Source organism: Pelophylax lessonae (assembly GCF_965119305.1).
Source record: "Pelophylax lessonae genome assembly, chromosome: 4".
NCBI classification, from domain to species: Eukaryota; Metazoa; Chordata; class Amphibia; order Anura; family Ranidae; genus Pelophylax; species Pelophylax lessonae.
The window spans coordinates 327,760,612-327,776,949 of record NC_138771.1 but is presented as its reverse complement, the minus strand read 5'-3'; the positions used below and the strand labels follow the sequence as shown (position 1 = coordinate 327,776,949).

The 16,338-nt window shown below is 42.0% G+C and overlaps 1 protein-coding gene across 1 annotated transcript in view; it reads left to right on the top strand.

Annotated features, from left to right (window-relative positions):
• The window catches only part of AFAP1L1 (actin filament associated protein 1 like 1), a 140,230-nt gene that overhangs the window by 81,837 nt on the left and 42,055 nt on the right, over positions 1-16,338 (top strand). Inside the window, exons 2-4 of the mRNA XM_082255915.1 lie at positions 4,321-4,449; positions 11,088-11,171; positions 13,520-13,711. Of these exons, the coding sequence (XP_082112041.1) occupies positions 4,321-4,449; positions 11,088-11,171; positions 13,520-13,711 (405 nt within the window). The remainder of the gene's footprint in view (positions 1-4,320; positions 4,450-11,087; positions 11,172-13,519; positions 13,712-16,338) is intronic.

Below are 16,338 nucleotides of genomic sequence, written 5' to 3'. Positions count from 1 at the left end.
CAGGGACCAGCTGAATATTGATCCATGTATGGGCACTGTAGTTGAACAGAAGTCAATTGGTGGATTGACCAGCCTATCGCCTGCTGCGATGAATAGTGTATTCTGGCAGCTGGGAAGTCTCCAACTATAAGAACACATTAATAGAATTGTCAAGAAAGAAAAGGGGGGACGGTGGATTTTACCCCATAAAAAGTGGGCTTTTAAATGGTAATTCCCAAAGGGTATCTAATTGCAACACAGTCGTCTCATTTAAAATGTACAAAAATATATTTATTAAACATCCAAGATCATAAACATAGTCATACTGTATCCAGGGCAAGAAAGAGCCCCTAAAATATTACACATAAAAAGGATATCAATAGTGTATAACGGGTAAAGTGAAAAATATGCCAACATGTTTCGCGATGTGAATATTCCATTTCTTCAGGGCTTTTGTTGTCTGTATATACTTCACAGATGTCAACAAGAGAAGGGGCAAAAATTTGTTGGATATGTTGCAGTTTTGCATCAAATACTGCGGGTTCCCAAAATGTGTTACTTAGCCGGGAATGCATTAGGGCTCCCAGCTGTACACAAGTAGTCTACCACATCACACATCAATACAGGTGAAATACCGTATATCCAACACCACATGCTAGAAGACAGCCAATCTCAAACATATATGGGCCTGCAGTAAGATGCTTAGGTCTCCCGTGACCCCACTATATCGACAACAGGTAGTAGAATTCCCCTATTCACCTCGAATGTGGGAATAGGGGCTTTTTTTATATAGTGCCAACAGTTTGTACCATGTGTTACAAAATAGAGAGAGACCGTACTGATATAATACAATACAAGGGGTATTAGAGGGCTTGTTAGAGCTTACAATCTAAAAGGAAGGGTCAAGTGATAGAAAAGTGGTGGATGAACTTACCATTTTACGTAATGTGTTAACCTTTTGCTGTACCTGTTTATACTGATATGTGAATCTGATAACATTAATTCAGAAAGAGACTATAGATAAAAGACATTGCCAGATGTAACACATGCAGACAGTTACCGCTTTGTACTTGGGTGGTATGTGATGTGTAAGTAGTCTACGCCATGATTGCATTATTAGTCATATAATGACCCCAGCCTTGATGTTCAGCCTCTGTAAACAGCTGAGATAAAGCAAATAGCCATGCCTGTCTCTGCATTATTTCTCCAATACTTAGGACCATTCACATTGCACACATTGCACACATTCCACCTGCTCTTGAGATATGCCCTTACTTCCAATGTTCCCTTTTTTGTGAAAATGTATCTACTCTTTTCAGTTCTGTTTTTCATTATGGAATGTAATCCTCACCATAACCTTTTTAAGTGTTCCCACACAAATAAGATAACCCTGGGCCACCTACTATGGGCGTTCCGCAGCAGGTTTTGTGGTTATTATGTTTTTTGTGTACTCATGGGGAATTGGCTTAGCACTGGTATGTTTGTGTCTACCAGCAGTGTAGTAAAGGTGCTAATGTAGTAAAGGTGCCAAATGCTTAACAATTATTAAACTAGACTGAGCCAGTGTATGGGTGCTCAAATATATGTTCTAGTATTATAAGGCTAGGATGGAAGATGTGGTTTAAGAAGAGCCCCATCAGTTTTTAAATGCAATCTTTACTGTATATATTGGTTTAGTGTTAACACTTGTACAGTATATTTAGTAACTGTGGTGTTTAACATTTTAAATCAGGCAGATTCCACTGTGAAAGACAAATCTCCGTCATTATTTAATTTCACATAAACTAAGGAGTATAAAATGTAAATTCATCAGTGCTCTGCAACAAACAATATGATCTAAAATAGTATGTACATGTTAGGAAAGACTGCGCTTTCATGTAATTTTGTGCTCATATAGATGGTAGAAGGATCTCTATATTGTCAAAAGTATTAGGACGCCTGCCTTTACACACACAAACTTTAATGGCATCCCAGTCTTAGTCAGTAGGGTTTAATATTGAGTTGGCCCACCCTTTGCAGCAATAACAGCTTCAACTCTTCTGGGAAAGCTGTCCGCTCTAATTCATCCCAAAGGTGTTCTATCGGGTTAAGGTCAGGACTCGGTTCAGGACAGTCAAGTTCCTCCACCCCAAACTCACTCATCCATGTCTTTAAGGACCTTGCTTTGTACACTGGTGCGCAGTCATGTTGGAACAGGAAGGGGCCATCCCCAAACTGTTTCCACAAAGTTGAGATCATGAAATTGTTCAAAATGTCTTGGTATGGTGATGCCTTAAAAGTTCCCTCCACTGGAACCAAGGGGCCAAGCCCAGCCCCTGAAAAACAACCCCACATCATAATGCTCCCTCCACTAAATAATTTGGACTTGGACCAAACTGAGTTGATAAGGCCATGGCAAAATATTGTCAACTGTGTTGCATGAATCAGCAACATATGGTATTCATGAATATGTATACGATCAATCAGATTTTAAGATTACAGAGATGTGACTGATAAATGATGATCATGAGTTATAATCGTACCTTAAATCCACTTCCCCATGTGTACCATATCGATCAAATGCGTTTTTGCATCTTAATTATTTTTATTTGGAGAGGTCCATTGGAAAATAAATTGCAAATTTATTGAAGCTTGTATGGCCACCATTAGGGTGGAATAAGTAGAATTTGATTTGTCAATGGGTCTTCCTAGCTTTCTGGGATCAGCAGATGTTAAGTGAAATGCTATGCTTGGCATCCAAAGCTGTGCCCAGTATGAGAGGTGGTCTCCCTGACAGAGCTGGGAAAAAACCTGGAAGAGGATGTTTAACACAGAATGGAAAATTCTGTTTTGGGTGGTGAAGTTCTGCATTCAGTGATAATGTAGAGTACGTACCTCCCTTTTGATTAGATCTGCATGGTGCTTAATGCAGCTTTTTCCATCAAGTGTTATCCAAACTTTTGCTGAGTGTATTACAATGTTCACAATGAGAATAAAAAATTCAGCGCTAAGATCAAATGGATGGGTAAGCAGCTGTACACCAGAATAGGTCAAACCTAACAAAGCCTATAATGTGCAATAAAAGATGATAAGGTGCAGCGCTAAGATATAAATAGTGCATAAAATCATTAAAACATCAACATTTAAAATGTATAAAATGCACATAAATGAGCAAAGTTCATAAAGTCCTTAAAAGCTGTTTTCCCATGTGAGAAGGGGAGATTGATAGACCACCACTCCAAACGTGATTCCACCACCACAGATATTACAGCCTCTCACCTCCAGTATTCGACCACTAGGGGTCACAATACTCAACAGCCATATTGGAGACAGCCAGAAGATCAAGGTATCCGGGATTCAAAAGGATCTCAATGATTCACATATGACAATCCGGAAAAATAAATAGAAAAACGATCTAATGCTCTCAGTATATTAAGGACATTTATTAAAGTAAAGGTAAAACTTTGCACTCACAAGTAAGGCACTGTCACAGTGCCAAAATGCAGGCAGGATTGCAGGCAGATATGCAAACATGTGTTCCAAGCATCGGAGCGCCGCGGGTGACGTCAGACTCCTCCCCCCGTACGTGTTACGTCAGTGGGCGGGACTTCTTCAATGTCCTTAATATACTGAGAGCATTAGATCGTTTTTCTATTTATTTTTCCGGATTGTCATATGTGAATCATTGAGATCCTTTTGAAATCCTGGATACCTTGATCTTCTGGCTGTCTCCAATATTGCTGTTGAGTATTGTGACCCCTAGTGGTCGAATACTGGAGGTGAGAGGCTGTAATATCTGTGGTGGTGGAATCACGTTTGGAGTGGTGGTCTATCAATCTCCCCTTCTCACATGGGAAAACAGCTTTTAAGGACTTTATGAACTTTGCTCATTTATGTGCATTTTATACATTTTAAATGTTGATGTTTTAATGATTTTATGCACTATTTATATCTTAGCGCTGCACCTTATCATCTTTTATTGTATTACAATGTTACCTAGTATATGTGTAAGAAAAATACAGTTTCCATTATAGGGTCTCCAGAATAAAAAAAAAAAAAAACATTATCTTGTAACTCATCTGCTAATATTTCTTGGCGGATTGATGATGGATAAAATGTCACATGGTGATAACCAGTTTTATATTGTTGTTGTTTAAGAATGTTGTTATTTTCCAAACCAAAGAAGCAGGAAATCACCATGTTGCTCGGAAAAGTCTAATAATCTTTGGGTTCCAAATTGTTTGAGAACGCCTTAAAAAATGGAGTCCAATGAATAGAGGCTTCTAATGGCCATTTGAGTTACTAAGTATGCTTCTAAATCAGAATATATCATATAAGCTAATATCTTGTTTTTTCCTCTAGTTCTAGACCAACTGTTGCCAGAATTGAATGTGTTACTAAAGCTTCTGGATCACGAATTTCTCAGTGCCACCACCAGAGAAAAACAAAGTGCGGTATGCAGTATCCTGCGACAGCTACAGCCTTCTCCAGGTATGAGTGATTGACCATCTCATAATGGGCGTCTCAGATTTGATACTTTAAAAAGCACTATTTACAAATGCAGTTCACTTGCGATTTTCATTTGACATTTTTTTTCCTTTAACCACTTAAGCCCCGGAGGATTTTCCTGCTAAACGACCAGGGGGTATTTTGCGATTCGGCACTGCGTGACTTTAACAGACAATTGCGCGGTCGTGCGACGCTGTATCTAAACAAATTTGGCGTCCTTTTTTTCCCACAAACAGAGCTTTCTTTTGGTGGTATTTGATCACCCGTGCGATTTTTTACTTTTTGCGCTATAAACAAAAAAAGAGCGTACATTTTGCAAAAATAACAATATTTTTCACATTTTTTTATATGAAATTCCCCCAAAAAAAAATGTAAAAATCAAAATTTTTTAAAATTTTCGGCCAATTTGTTTTATGCTACCTATGTTTGGTAAAAAAAATCGCAAAAAGCGTATTTTGATTGGTTTGCGCAAAAGTTATCGCGTTTACTAACAAAGGGAAAGATTTCTGTCATTTTTGGTGTTTTTTTTTTTTTTAACGTGTAATGGCGGCGATCTGCGATTTTTTTTTTTGCGGTACTGCGACATTGGGGCGGACAGATCGGACCCTTGACTGACATTTTTGACACTTTTGGGGTTACCAGTGACATTTCTACAGTAATCAGTGCTATATATATGCACTGTTACTGTAAAAATACACTGGTAGTGAAGGGGTTAACTTTATTTGGGAGGGAGGGGCTGTGTGTGTCCCTAGGGGCGTGCTTTCTACTGTGATTGGCTGTGGCTTGAGCTGTAAGGACACTGATCAACGGATCTACATACTAGATCCGAGTGATCAGTGTCTTTACAGCGAGGAGAATGACAGGTGGCTTGTTTACACAAGCTGCCTGCCTTTCTCCCTCTCCCCCGACGATCGCAGAGTGACCGGCGGACATCGGGTCCGCTGGTCACACGCGCGGGGGGGTCCGTGACCGCGCGGGAGCGGGAGCGCGCCTCCGCGGGCGCTCGCTCGCTCCCCAGAGCCTCACAGGCGAGCGACGTAGACCTACGTCACTCTGCCTGTGAGGGGCTGACTGCCGCAGTAAATATACTGTGAGCAGTCGGCAAGCGGTTAATATTCCATTTGTACTACATAAGTCCTAACGTCAAACCGCTGAACAAGCGGTTGCTAGATAAATGCAGAGGGGTAACGAGAACCTTCAGGGCCCCGGTGTAAGAAACCATGAAGGGCCCCCTGGACCCTTGGCCGGGGACCTTACCTTCAAGCCTGGGGCTCTTCCCACTGATCCTGGGACCCCTTTACTCTCGTTGCAGGGCCCTTTCACAAGTTCTGCAGTGGACTCCCTTCCTGCCATCTTGGAGCCTCCCCACTGTGGTGAAATGCCAGGACCCGGTCGCAAGTGTGACCTTTGCGATCCTGGAAGTTCACCCACTGATGTCAGTAGTTTTTATTTTTTGGTATTTTTTATCATTTAATTTTATTTTTTTACAGTGTCACTGACTATGACTCTGTCCATTCAGAAAAGGAAGGAGCTGGTAAATTACACATTTACCGACCCCTTCCTGGTTCTCTATTGTGACACATCCCCTGCAGCAGCCGGCAGGAGAGTGAAGGGAGCACAGTGTGTGTGTGTGTGTGTGGGGGGGGGGGGTGTGGGCAGCACAGTAGTGGAGGGACCAGGGGAGCACACAGGGGCCCAGAGACAGCAGAACATAAGTGAACTGGATAGGAGGAGTGGCGGGGGCAGCATACAGAGGAACCAATCTCCTCCATTTTCCTCCTGCAGCTACAGGAGGAAAAAGGAGGACAGTGATTTCTCTACATGCTGCCCCCACTGCCCCTCCTATCCCTGGATAAATGCATAGTATATAAATGAGACAAAAAAAATCTATTAAAAAGGTATGCACTTGAGCTGGCAAATGATGTTCTTTCTCAAAATTTGGAACTCAAGACCTGGCCTAGTGTGTGTTTAAGCAGGGATCACAGAGATACATAATTTGAAAATCTATCTAAAAGTGAACTTCTGCTATAATAAAGCTATGTTAACCACTTAAGCCCCGGAGGATTTTCCTGCTAAACGACCAGGGGGTATTTTGCGATTCGGCACTGCGTGACTTTAACAGACAATTGCGCGGTCGTGCGACGCTGTATCTAAACAAATTTGGCATCCTTTTTTTCCCACAAACAGAGCTTTCTTTTGGTGGTATTTGATCACCCGTGCGATTTTTACTTTTTGCGCTATAAACAAAAAAAGAGCGTACATTTTGCAAAAATAACAATATTTTTCACATTTTTTTATATGAAATTCCCCCAAAAAAAAATGTAAAAATCAAAATTTTTTAAAAATTTCGGCCAATTTGTTTTATGCTACCTATGTTTGGTAAAAAAAATCGCAAAAAGCGTATTTTGATTGGTTTGCGCAAAAGTTATCGCGTTTACTAACAAAGGGAAAGATTTCTGTCATTTTTGGTGTTTTTTTTTTTAACGTGTAATGGCGGCGATCTGCGTTTTTTTTTTTTTGCGGTACTGCGACATTGGGGCGGACAGATCGGACCCTTGACTGACATTTTTGAGACTTTTGGGGTTACCAGTGACATTTCTACAGTAATCAGTGCTATATATATGCACTGTTACTGTAAAAATACACTGGTAGTGAAGGGGTTAACTTTATTTGGGAGGGAGGGGCTGTGTGTGTCCCTAGTGGCGTGCTTTCTACTGTGATTGGCTGTGGCTTGAGCTGTAAGGACACTGATCAACGGATCTACATAGTAGATCCATGTGATCAGTGTTTTTACAGCGAGGAGAATGACAGGTGGCTTGTTTACACAAGCTGCCTGACATTCTCCCTCTCCCCCGCCGATCGCCGAGTGACCGGCGGACATCGGGTCCGCTGGTCACACACGCGGGGGGGTCCGTGACCGCGCGGGAGCGCGCCTCCGCGGGCGCGCTCTCGCTCCCCGGAGCCTCACAGGCGAGCGACGTAGACCTACGTCACTCTGCCTGTGAGGGGCTGACTGCCGCAGTAAATATACTGTGAGCAGTCGGCAAGCGGTTAACATAGGGTAGATAAATACAGAGCACTTTTTGTGGAGATAAAGCAGGCCTGAGGCCCTGTTCACACCTGAGCAATTTTCAGCTTATTAAACGCTCCACTCTGAAGCTCCAAAATGCCCAACAAGCAAAATTCTATTTATTTCAATGGCCCCCTGTTCACATATGAGCATTTTGTCGCCTGAAGCAAAATGCCTGAAGCTCAAAAAAAGTACATGAGCTTCTTTTTGGCAATTACAAGCATTTTTGGCCCCATAGACTTCAAAATAAATGCATAAATTGAGCAGGAAAACGCTTGTCAGATTCTCAAATAGCAGCTCTCCACCCCTAATTTCCTCTCCCTCTCCTCCCCTAGTGCTTTTCGGTTAAACAAAAATGCCTGAAGCTGTAAAATGCTTGTAATACACTTCTAAAATGTTTTAAAAAAGCTTGTAAAAAGCTGCATATTTCTCTGACAGGAGTACTTTGTGAAGTTATGTGAGGTGTCTATTGTGCAGAAAATAGAGCAACCTAAACCTAAAATAAGAGCAATAGCGGTTTGATGTATCTTCATTATGTTCTCGTGACCAATATCCTTAACCAGTTCTGGACCGGAAGGATTTTCCCCCTTAATGACCAGGCCATTTTTTGCGATTCGGCACTGTGTTATTTTAACTGACAATTGCGCGGTCGTGCGACGCTGTACTCAAATAAAATTGATGTCATTTTTTCCCCACAAACAGGGCTTTCTTTTGGTGGTATTTGATCCCCGGTGTGGTTTTTTGATTTTGCGCTATAAACAAAAAAATAGCGACAATTTTGAAAAAAAGCAGTATTTTTCACTTTCTGCTGTATAACATTTCAATTAAAAAAAATTTAAAATCACATTTTTTTCATCACTTTTGGCCAATTTGTATTTTGCCACATATTTTTGGTAAAAAAAAAATCCCAATAAGTGTATTTTGATTGGTGGGCGCAAAAGTTATTGTGTCTACAAACGAGGGGAAAGATATTTTTGCCATTTTGATTTATTTATTTTTTTTTACTAGTAATGGTGTCGATCTGCAATTTTTAGCATGACTGTGACATTGCGGCGGACAGATCGGACCCCTAACTGACATTTTTGACACTTTTGGGGGGACCAGTGACATTACTACAGTAATCAGTGCTAAAAATATGCAATGTTACTGTAATAATGACACTGGCAGGGAAGTGGTTAACACCAGGGGCGATGAAAGGGTTAAATGTGTACCTAGAGGGTGATTCTAACTGTGTGGGGGCCAGACTTGGTGGAAGGAAACAGGACTCCTCTGTTCCGAAATAACAGGAACACAGGAGCCCTGTTTCAATCAGTGACAGATGAGCAGTGTGCCGTGTTTACAACGGCACACCGCCTTCTGTCAGTCCCTGCAGCGATCGTCGGGTCCCCGTTGCTTAGCTGCAGGGCTACAGAGTGATCGCACCGCTGGCAGCACAGGTGCGCGCCCGAGACCCGCTCCTGCGAGCCGCCGTATCCATATGGTGGTTTTGCGCAGGAGAGCCAGCCTGCCGCAGTATATCTGCAGCGGCTGGTCTTGAAGAGGTTAAAGGAGTTCTATGGTCAGAGCATACACTTTTTTTTTTTTTTTAGACCATCAGCATTGTAATGCCAATACAAAGAACAGTTATATTTGACAATCCAGTATAAGATTACTTGAAAAATCTCCTTTCATGTTGTGAGTTCTGCCTATCTGCTGCCCATCTCTTTCCACAACTTTCTGGATTCCCTGCATGCTTTGCAGCTTCTCTCTTCTGCTGTTTCCTTTCAATTTCTAAGGACTACATATCTCATGGTACCTTGCTGCCTGCAAGCAGTGTTTCCTCTGACTACACATCCTGAAACTCCTCCTCCCAGCACCTCTGTGGTTCAGAAGGCAGGCTCTGTGAAATGTGTGACACAGCAATGCCTACTCACATAGTGAATATGTATCATAGAATTTAATTTAAGTTAGTAAGTAAGTTTATTGGTTTAACTAGATGGACTTGTGTCTTTTTTTACATTTTTTTATTTCAACCTGACTATGTAACTACATAACTTCAAGTTCATTCCGATTATTAGGAGTAGGCTTGAAATAACTGAAATACAATGTAGAAATAAATATTTTATTTAAAATCTTGACCATAGATGCAGTACGCTTTAAAGGGGGAAATTAACTCAGAAAGTTGTGTTAAACTGTGGGGGGGGGGGGGGGGGGATGATACTAGTGACCAGTATTGCCTGTTGTGTCTCTGCAGCTGATTTTTTTTTTCCCTATTACTGACTTGCCATGCCTTGTGTCCATATGTTGAGGTCACCATCTTGGTAGAGGCAGGGCGTCCACATATCAGAGCAGTAGAGTAGTGACAATACCAAATCTCACTCCATATTCCTGAAGTTGGCCATAGATGGAGGTGTTTTCTTTATCAGCCAGCCAAAAAATGGATTTGCCTATCTACACATTCAAGGTGAATCGAGGAATCCTCCCCGCTGTGCTGTTGTCTTCTAACAGTGGGGACACACTGATCATTGCTGCAGCTGATTGTGCAGTTCAGACCACTTTTATGGCCCGCTCTGTGTGCCAGGGCAATGTGATTCCCTTGTGCATGCATGGGAATGATGTCACCGCAGTCCACCCGTTCAAGTGTAAACCATGACATTTGCAGCGCTGGAGGGCTCTGTTTGCAGGTAAGTCTGTCATAATGTGCTAGTACGCAGTGCATACAGGGGAAGACTGGGCCAGGGGGCAGGGGGGCAATTGCCTTCTGGGCCGCTCTCATGCCCCATAAAAAGGCTGCACTGCTTCTACCAAAGACACGCTTATAGGATTCTTGGTGAAGAGAAGTAAAAAGTCCCTGCCGCTCACCTACTTAGTGTGGGTTGAAGACCTGGACAGAGCAAAGACCTCCCCCCAGCATGGATGGTGTAAACTGTGTCTGAGCAGAGGCCAGTTCAATGCCCTACTGGAGACTCTCCTCCCCCAGCCAGCCCTAATAAGCTGTCCAAGCTCCCCCCAACCGCCCCCTGCTGGCCAGGTTGGGAACCCAAATTCGGCCGGTGAGTAAGAGAGTACCTGGAGTGGAGATTTAGCCTGGAATGGGGGTCAGGAGAAGGCCGGCAAGAGGGAAAGCGGGAGGGGGGCTGAGTCACTGCACCATGGGCCTTTGAATTGTACTTGCCCCCTGAGCCGAAAGTTGCCAGTCAGCCCCCCAGAGTACATACTAGTACATTCTGATTTAAACCTGCAAGGAGGCACTTTTTTAACCTTTCTCCCAAGATTTACTACCGCTTTAAATCTCACACTGCAGATATACAGCAATAAGACTGTAGGAACAGAAGAGCCTAGGCTTATTCACATACTGAGAGAAGCTATTTTTCAGCAAGAATTCAAGATAAGTGGTAAAAATGTCAGGGTTACTGTTCAGGCACAATTAACATTTCTAATTTTCCGCATAACATAGGAGATCTTGAATTTTTGAATACAAGTCAAATTTTACCATTGAAATGTATACCTAACACGCTTGTTAAACACATTTTAAATATGTATTTATTTGTTACTTTTGTTTATTTTGCAGGAGATGACCTGGATTTCCAGTATATGAACACTGCTGCCTATCACAATGGCACCAGCTTTGTGGAGTCTCTCTTTGAGGAGTTCGGTATGTTTGCCTTTTGTTGATTAGATCAATAAACCATTTATTTTGTTTATGCTAGTACATGGTGAGTGTAAGGCAGGCCATAAGTGGTGCGAATTTCTTGGAAAGAAATTTGCATGATTCCACCATCAACACAGACAGTGTTGACAGGGAAATCCCTCCTGCTGAGAAATTGTCTTCTCCTGGCAGGGGGGCGGAGGCGGGCAGGGGAAGATGTCCCTGCTGGGGGAAGACAGTGGTTATCACTATTGGCTATAGCAGCCACTTGCGATAATCTCAAGCAAATCCGGCAGGCTGGTGCCATCACCCTACCCTTTAATGGATTGAATCTTGGCCTGTTCCTCCTGAATCAGTTGAGATTAGAACCGTCTATAGCCGGCCTAAAGTGAGAAAAGAATTTGGGTGTTTTAGGAACTCTTTGACATCACCAAGCATACTATAGTTTTTCCTTTAAATGGTGGTAAAATGACTTTACGTGAAAAATGGAATTTTTAATTCTGTGACCATTCCCACCAAAGACATTGTGAATCATGGCAATTGAATAAAATCCCTGCTTGAAGCATTTTTTTTTTTTTTTTTTACATCGTCTTTAGTAATTGTTGCAGAATGCTTAAAGACAATTGTTACAACTTACAACCCCAATGAGCATTTTCAGTGCCCAGCCTCACAAAGACCTGTTATTAAAAAGCAAATGATGTTACAGGAAATTCTATATATTGCATTTTGAACTGCGTATTTAAGCTTTTTCAAGTGCTTTTGTAGGAATTTTGGGCTTATGTATTTTGTAGCAATGTTTAACACCTATTAGCTCACTAAGTGTCCATTCACACTACCGCGACTTTTCAGGCGACTGGTCAGCCTGACAAGTCGCGGTCCATTGTGTGCTACCGCAACCGTTCTAATAGGAGCGACTCAAGTTGCTCCGACTTAGAAAAAAGTTCCTGTACTACTTCGGGGCGACATCGGAGCGACTTGCATAGACATTCATTATATTACGTCCGTGCAAGTCGCGCCAAAGTCGCGGTGCACGCGACTTCACAGGTCGCCCCCGAAGTCGTGCCGCGCACCGTGAACCGGCACTAACACTCATATGTAAGGTATTTTCAAACACAAATCGCTTGAATGTACCCTGGTGTTTAAAGTTTTATTATAATGCAGGCAACCTCCATTTAAGTCTATTTAAAACTAACTTCTTTGGATTAGGTAAGGGAAATCCCCTCTCAGACAGTCGACAGAACATGGGCGCTAGAGTGTTTGGGACCCAGGGTACCCAAACCAGCTCAGGTCAAAGGCTTCCTATATGTAAGGGCTTATTCGATCTCACATTTCAGAAGGGAGTTACATGGGATACCAGTCATTTGATCCTTGGTTGGGTCCTTGAAGGTCCTCACCACATACCAGGCCCAAAATCTGCAGAGACATTGGTTTTGAGTTTCTGGGTGCTTATGCCCAGGGAGCTGACTCTTCTTCTCACAACCTCTTCCAGCCCCCTAACTGAGCCAAGTGCGTACTTACTCCAAAACGTATAGGCTACACACCAACTAGCTGTAAAGAAGAGATGCGTCTTAAGCTTACCAATCCCTAGAGCTGGTGGATACATTATATTTTTATTTATTTTCTAACAGTAATCCTGCAAGTAACACACTTTCTGTCCCTGGGTAGCAATGCTCACCCCTTTACTGTATCTATACACAGAGCCCTGGTTGCCACCCATGTTGTACTTCAAACATGTCTGCCTTTGCTTATCTCCAATTACATGCAGGATGACAGAATTTGTAGTTTACTCAAGAAAAGTAACACTGTGTTGCCTCCAGCACACAGGAAGTGACAAGAACAATGCATTTCTGGCCAGATCATCAATTATTTTCTGTACTTGCTAAAAATGTTCTTCGCCTAAAAGATGAAAACAATGCAGCAACTACATCTAAGGACTAGTAAGCTGCAATATATTAAACTTTTGCTCTTGGGTTTAGATATACTTTAAAATAGTTTTATCTCTTCTAGTTAATTTCAGGAGAGAGGTATTCTCGCCAAAAAGAACACGTTCCTATTTTAGAGACTTTAGAATTAGCCACCCGACACAATTTAGCTTTAGTGACAGTTGGTAACCTCAGCAGCTTTATTGTGCATGAGTCATCTTGTTAAATCTTTATGGAAATCTTGTGATTTGCCTTTTACTCAAATACAATGAATGGTCCTGTTTTCTATGAAATGTTATGGGAAGCCTTCAGGACTGGCATTAGCCCAGTGCTACACATTTATAGGTTGTAGACAATATGTTGTTTTCACGTCATGAAGCCATTTCTAAAGTAAGGTGCTAATTGTTCAAATTTCCGGGATTTGTTCTTCAGATTGTGACCTGCAGGATTTACGAGACATGCAGGATGAATACAAAGACACAGAGAGACAATCTTCTCCACCTCCACCACCACCACCATGTGCCCCTCCACCACCACTGCCTACTACTCCCCCACCAGAGGATTACTATGAGGAGGCTGTGCCACTTGGGCCAGGAAAGTCCACCGAGTATATAACATCCCGCAGTAAGCAGTGTTTGTCTTTTTCATCTATAGTGTGGTCTACTGTAGCATTCAGCTGAAATACCTTAAATTATGTCCAATAGGTATTTAGCTATTGTAAAGCTGGCCAGAAAAATGGAAGGTGGTTGGAAATATCATCTGGATCTTGACCATACCTGGCCATAACAAATGTGTACAGTCTGAAAGGCCCATATTGATTGAGGAAAAATAATAATTAAATACATGGACAGATGTAAATTGCAGACCAGATCGTTGCCCGTATGGGGTTTTATTAGGACCCTGCATACTTTCCTTTCGGAGCTCTTATTGTATGTGTATCTGTGCTATAGAATAAAGGGAAACCTGTTTTGATGAACTATAGAGGGTATTATAGAGCCTCCCCATTTAAACATACTAGATATCAATGTCAATCGAATCCAGTAGCTATTTTCTGAGGCTTTGATATGAATGCATGTTTGTAAAAAGTTCTAACTTGATTTTGATCCACATGCTTGTTTATATCTATTCCTCAAAAGGTATTAAAGCCAGAGACAACCCGACAATTATGTTGTAGTATTTTCAGAATATGGGCAGCAATGACAGGCTCCTTATTCTTTTCAGTAGAGGCGTATTTTAAAAATGTAAGTTTTTATGGGGGAAAAACAGATTAGGAGGATAAAATAACCCCACCAAGTAGTTTTGTTTAGTGTAAGGTGGATGATGGATGTCTGTTAGCATTATTTATGCATGTGTGTTAACATTATCTCTCCAGGATATGACATTTCCCCCGGTTTTCTCCCTTTAACCAAGCTGCCATTACATAAAAATATCTGTTGATGTACCAGAAATATATGGGCAGGATATGGCAGGGAGCTTTGTTTTTAAGTCAGTTAAACACCTTGGCACATTGGGGTTGATTTACTAAAACTGGAAAATGCTAAATCTGGTGCAGCTGTGCATAGTAGCCAATTGGCTTCTAACTTCAGCTTGTTCAATTAAGTTTTGACAAAAAAAAAACCTGGAAGCTAATTGGTTTCTTTGCAGAGCTGCACCAGATTTTCCAGTTTTAGTAAATCAACCCTATTGTCCAAAGCTGGCCATACATGGATTGAAATGTGGCTGGTTCACGAGGGACTGGCCGAAGTTTGATCCATGTATGGCCAGGATGATTGTTTTGGGTACAACCCACCGGCAGAACACACTAGTGCTGCAGGAGGCACTCCCCTATCAACACTGAAAACACTGACAACACTGAACCGAGGGTTCTTAACCACTTCAATAACGGGCACTTTCACCCCCTTCCTGCCCAGGCCAATTTTCAGCTTTTAGCGCTGTTGCATTTTGAATGACAATTGCGCGGTCATGCAACACTGTACCTAAACCAAATTTATGTAATTGTTTCCCCACAAATAGAGCTTTCTTTTGGTGGTATTTGATCACCGCAAGGTTTTTTCTTCTTTGCTGAACAAATAAAAGACCGAAAAGTTTGGAAAAGAAAAAAGTTTTTTGTTTGTTATACAATTTTGTAAATAGATACGTTTTTTTTCCTGCACTGATGAGACCGCACTGACAGGCACTGATGGGGTGGCACTAATATGCGGCACTGAAAGGCAGCACTGATGGGCACTGGTATGTGGCACTGATAGGTAGCACTGATTTCCAGCATTGGTGGGCACTGATAGGCAGTACCGATGGGCATTGATAGGCAGCACTGATGGGCACTGATAGGCAGCACCGATGGGCACTGATAGGTGGCACTGATGGGCACTGATAGGTGGCACTGATGGGCACTGATAGGCAAAACTGATAGGCACTGATCGGCACAGATGGGCGGCACTAATGGGCACTGATAGGGGGCACTGGTGGGCAATAATGGGCACTGGCCAACCATCACATATGTAATTCTTAATTCTGGTGCATGCTACAACAATTACACATGTTTAGGTGCGCTCCACTTGCTGCTATTAGTTCCACCCCTTCAGTGTCGGGGTGGGGGGGGGCACAGTTTAGCATTTCCCCCCTGAATGCTGGTGTTCCAGCACTGCTCCTCATTTCCTTTTTCACATAATTAATTATACATATTTTTGGGCTCTGAATTCCAAAGAACATGTTGTCAGCCCTGACTACTTTTATTTTTGTTTGATTACAAAAAACACAGACCTTTGCCCATCTCCTCCCAACCGTCTCTCCATAACTGCTCCATGTGCACAGGCAGAGAACACAAAGTTATCAACTCACAAGGTTTCTGGCAAAATCAGCTGTTATTTTTTGCACTTATCCAACAGCTTTAACAAAAAACTCTTACCAATCTATTAAGTAGAAAAATAAGAGAATGTATTGTTAGAGTTTACATACAATGTTATTTTCCACTTCCCTTGTTCATGCCTGTAGGCCATGTACTTGTCACAGATGTTGGATTATTATTAACCATTCAAGGCAATGAGGGAATTTTTTAACATACAAAGTGCTGACAGAGTGAGGCAGAACTGCTGGAGCTGTGGGAGCAGGTGAATGGGATATTTACACATGTGCTTCACTTATCACTTATCCACCAAATACACTTGTGGAGTTTTCCTGTTAACATTCGTACAAAATGTGTGCTTTTTTATTAGAATACGATGAGTGATTTGCTCAATGCCAACTGTTTATCT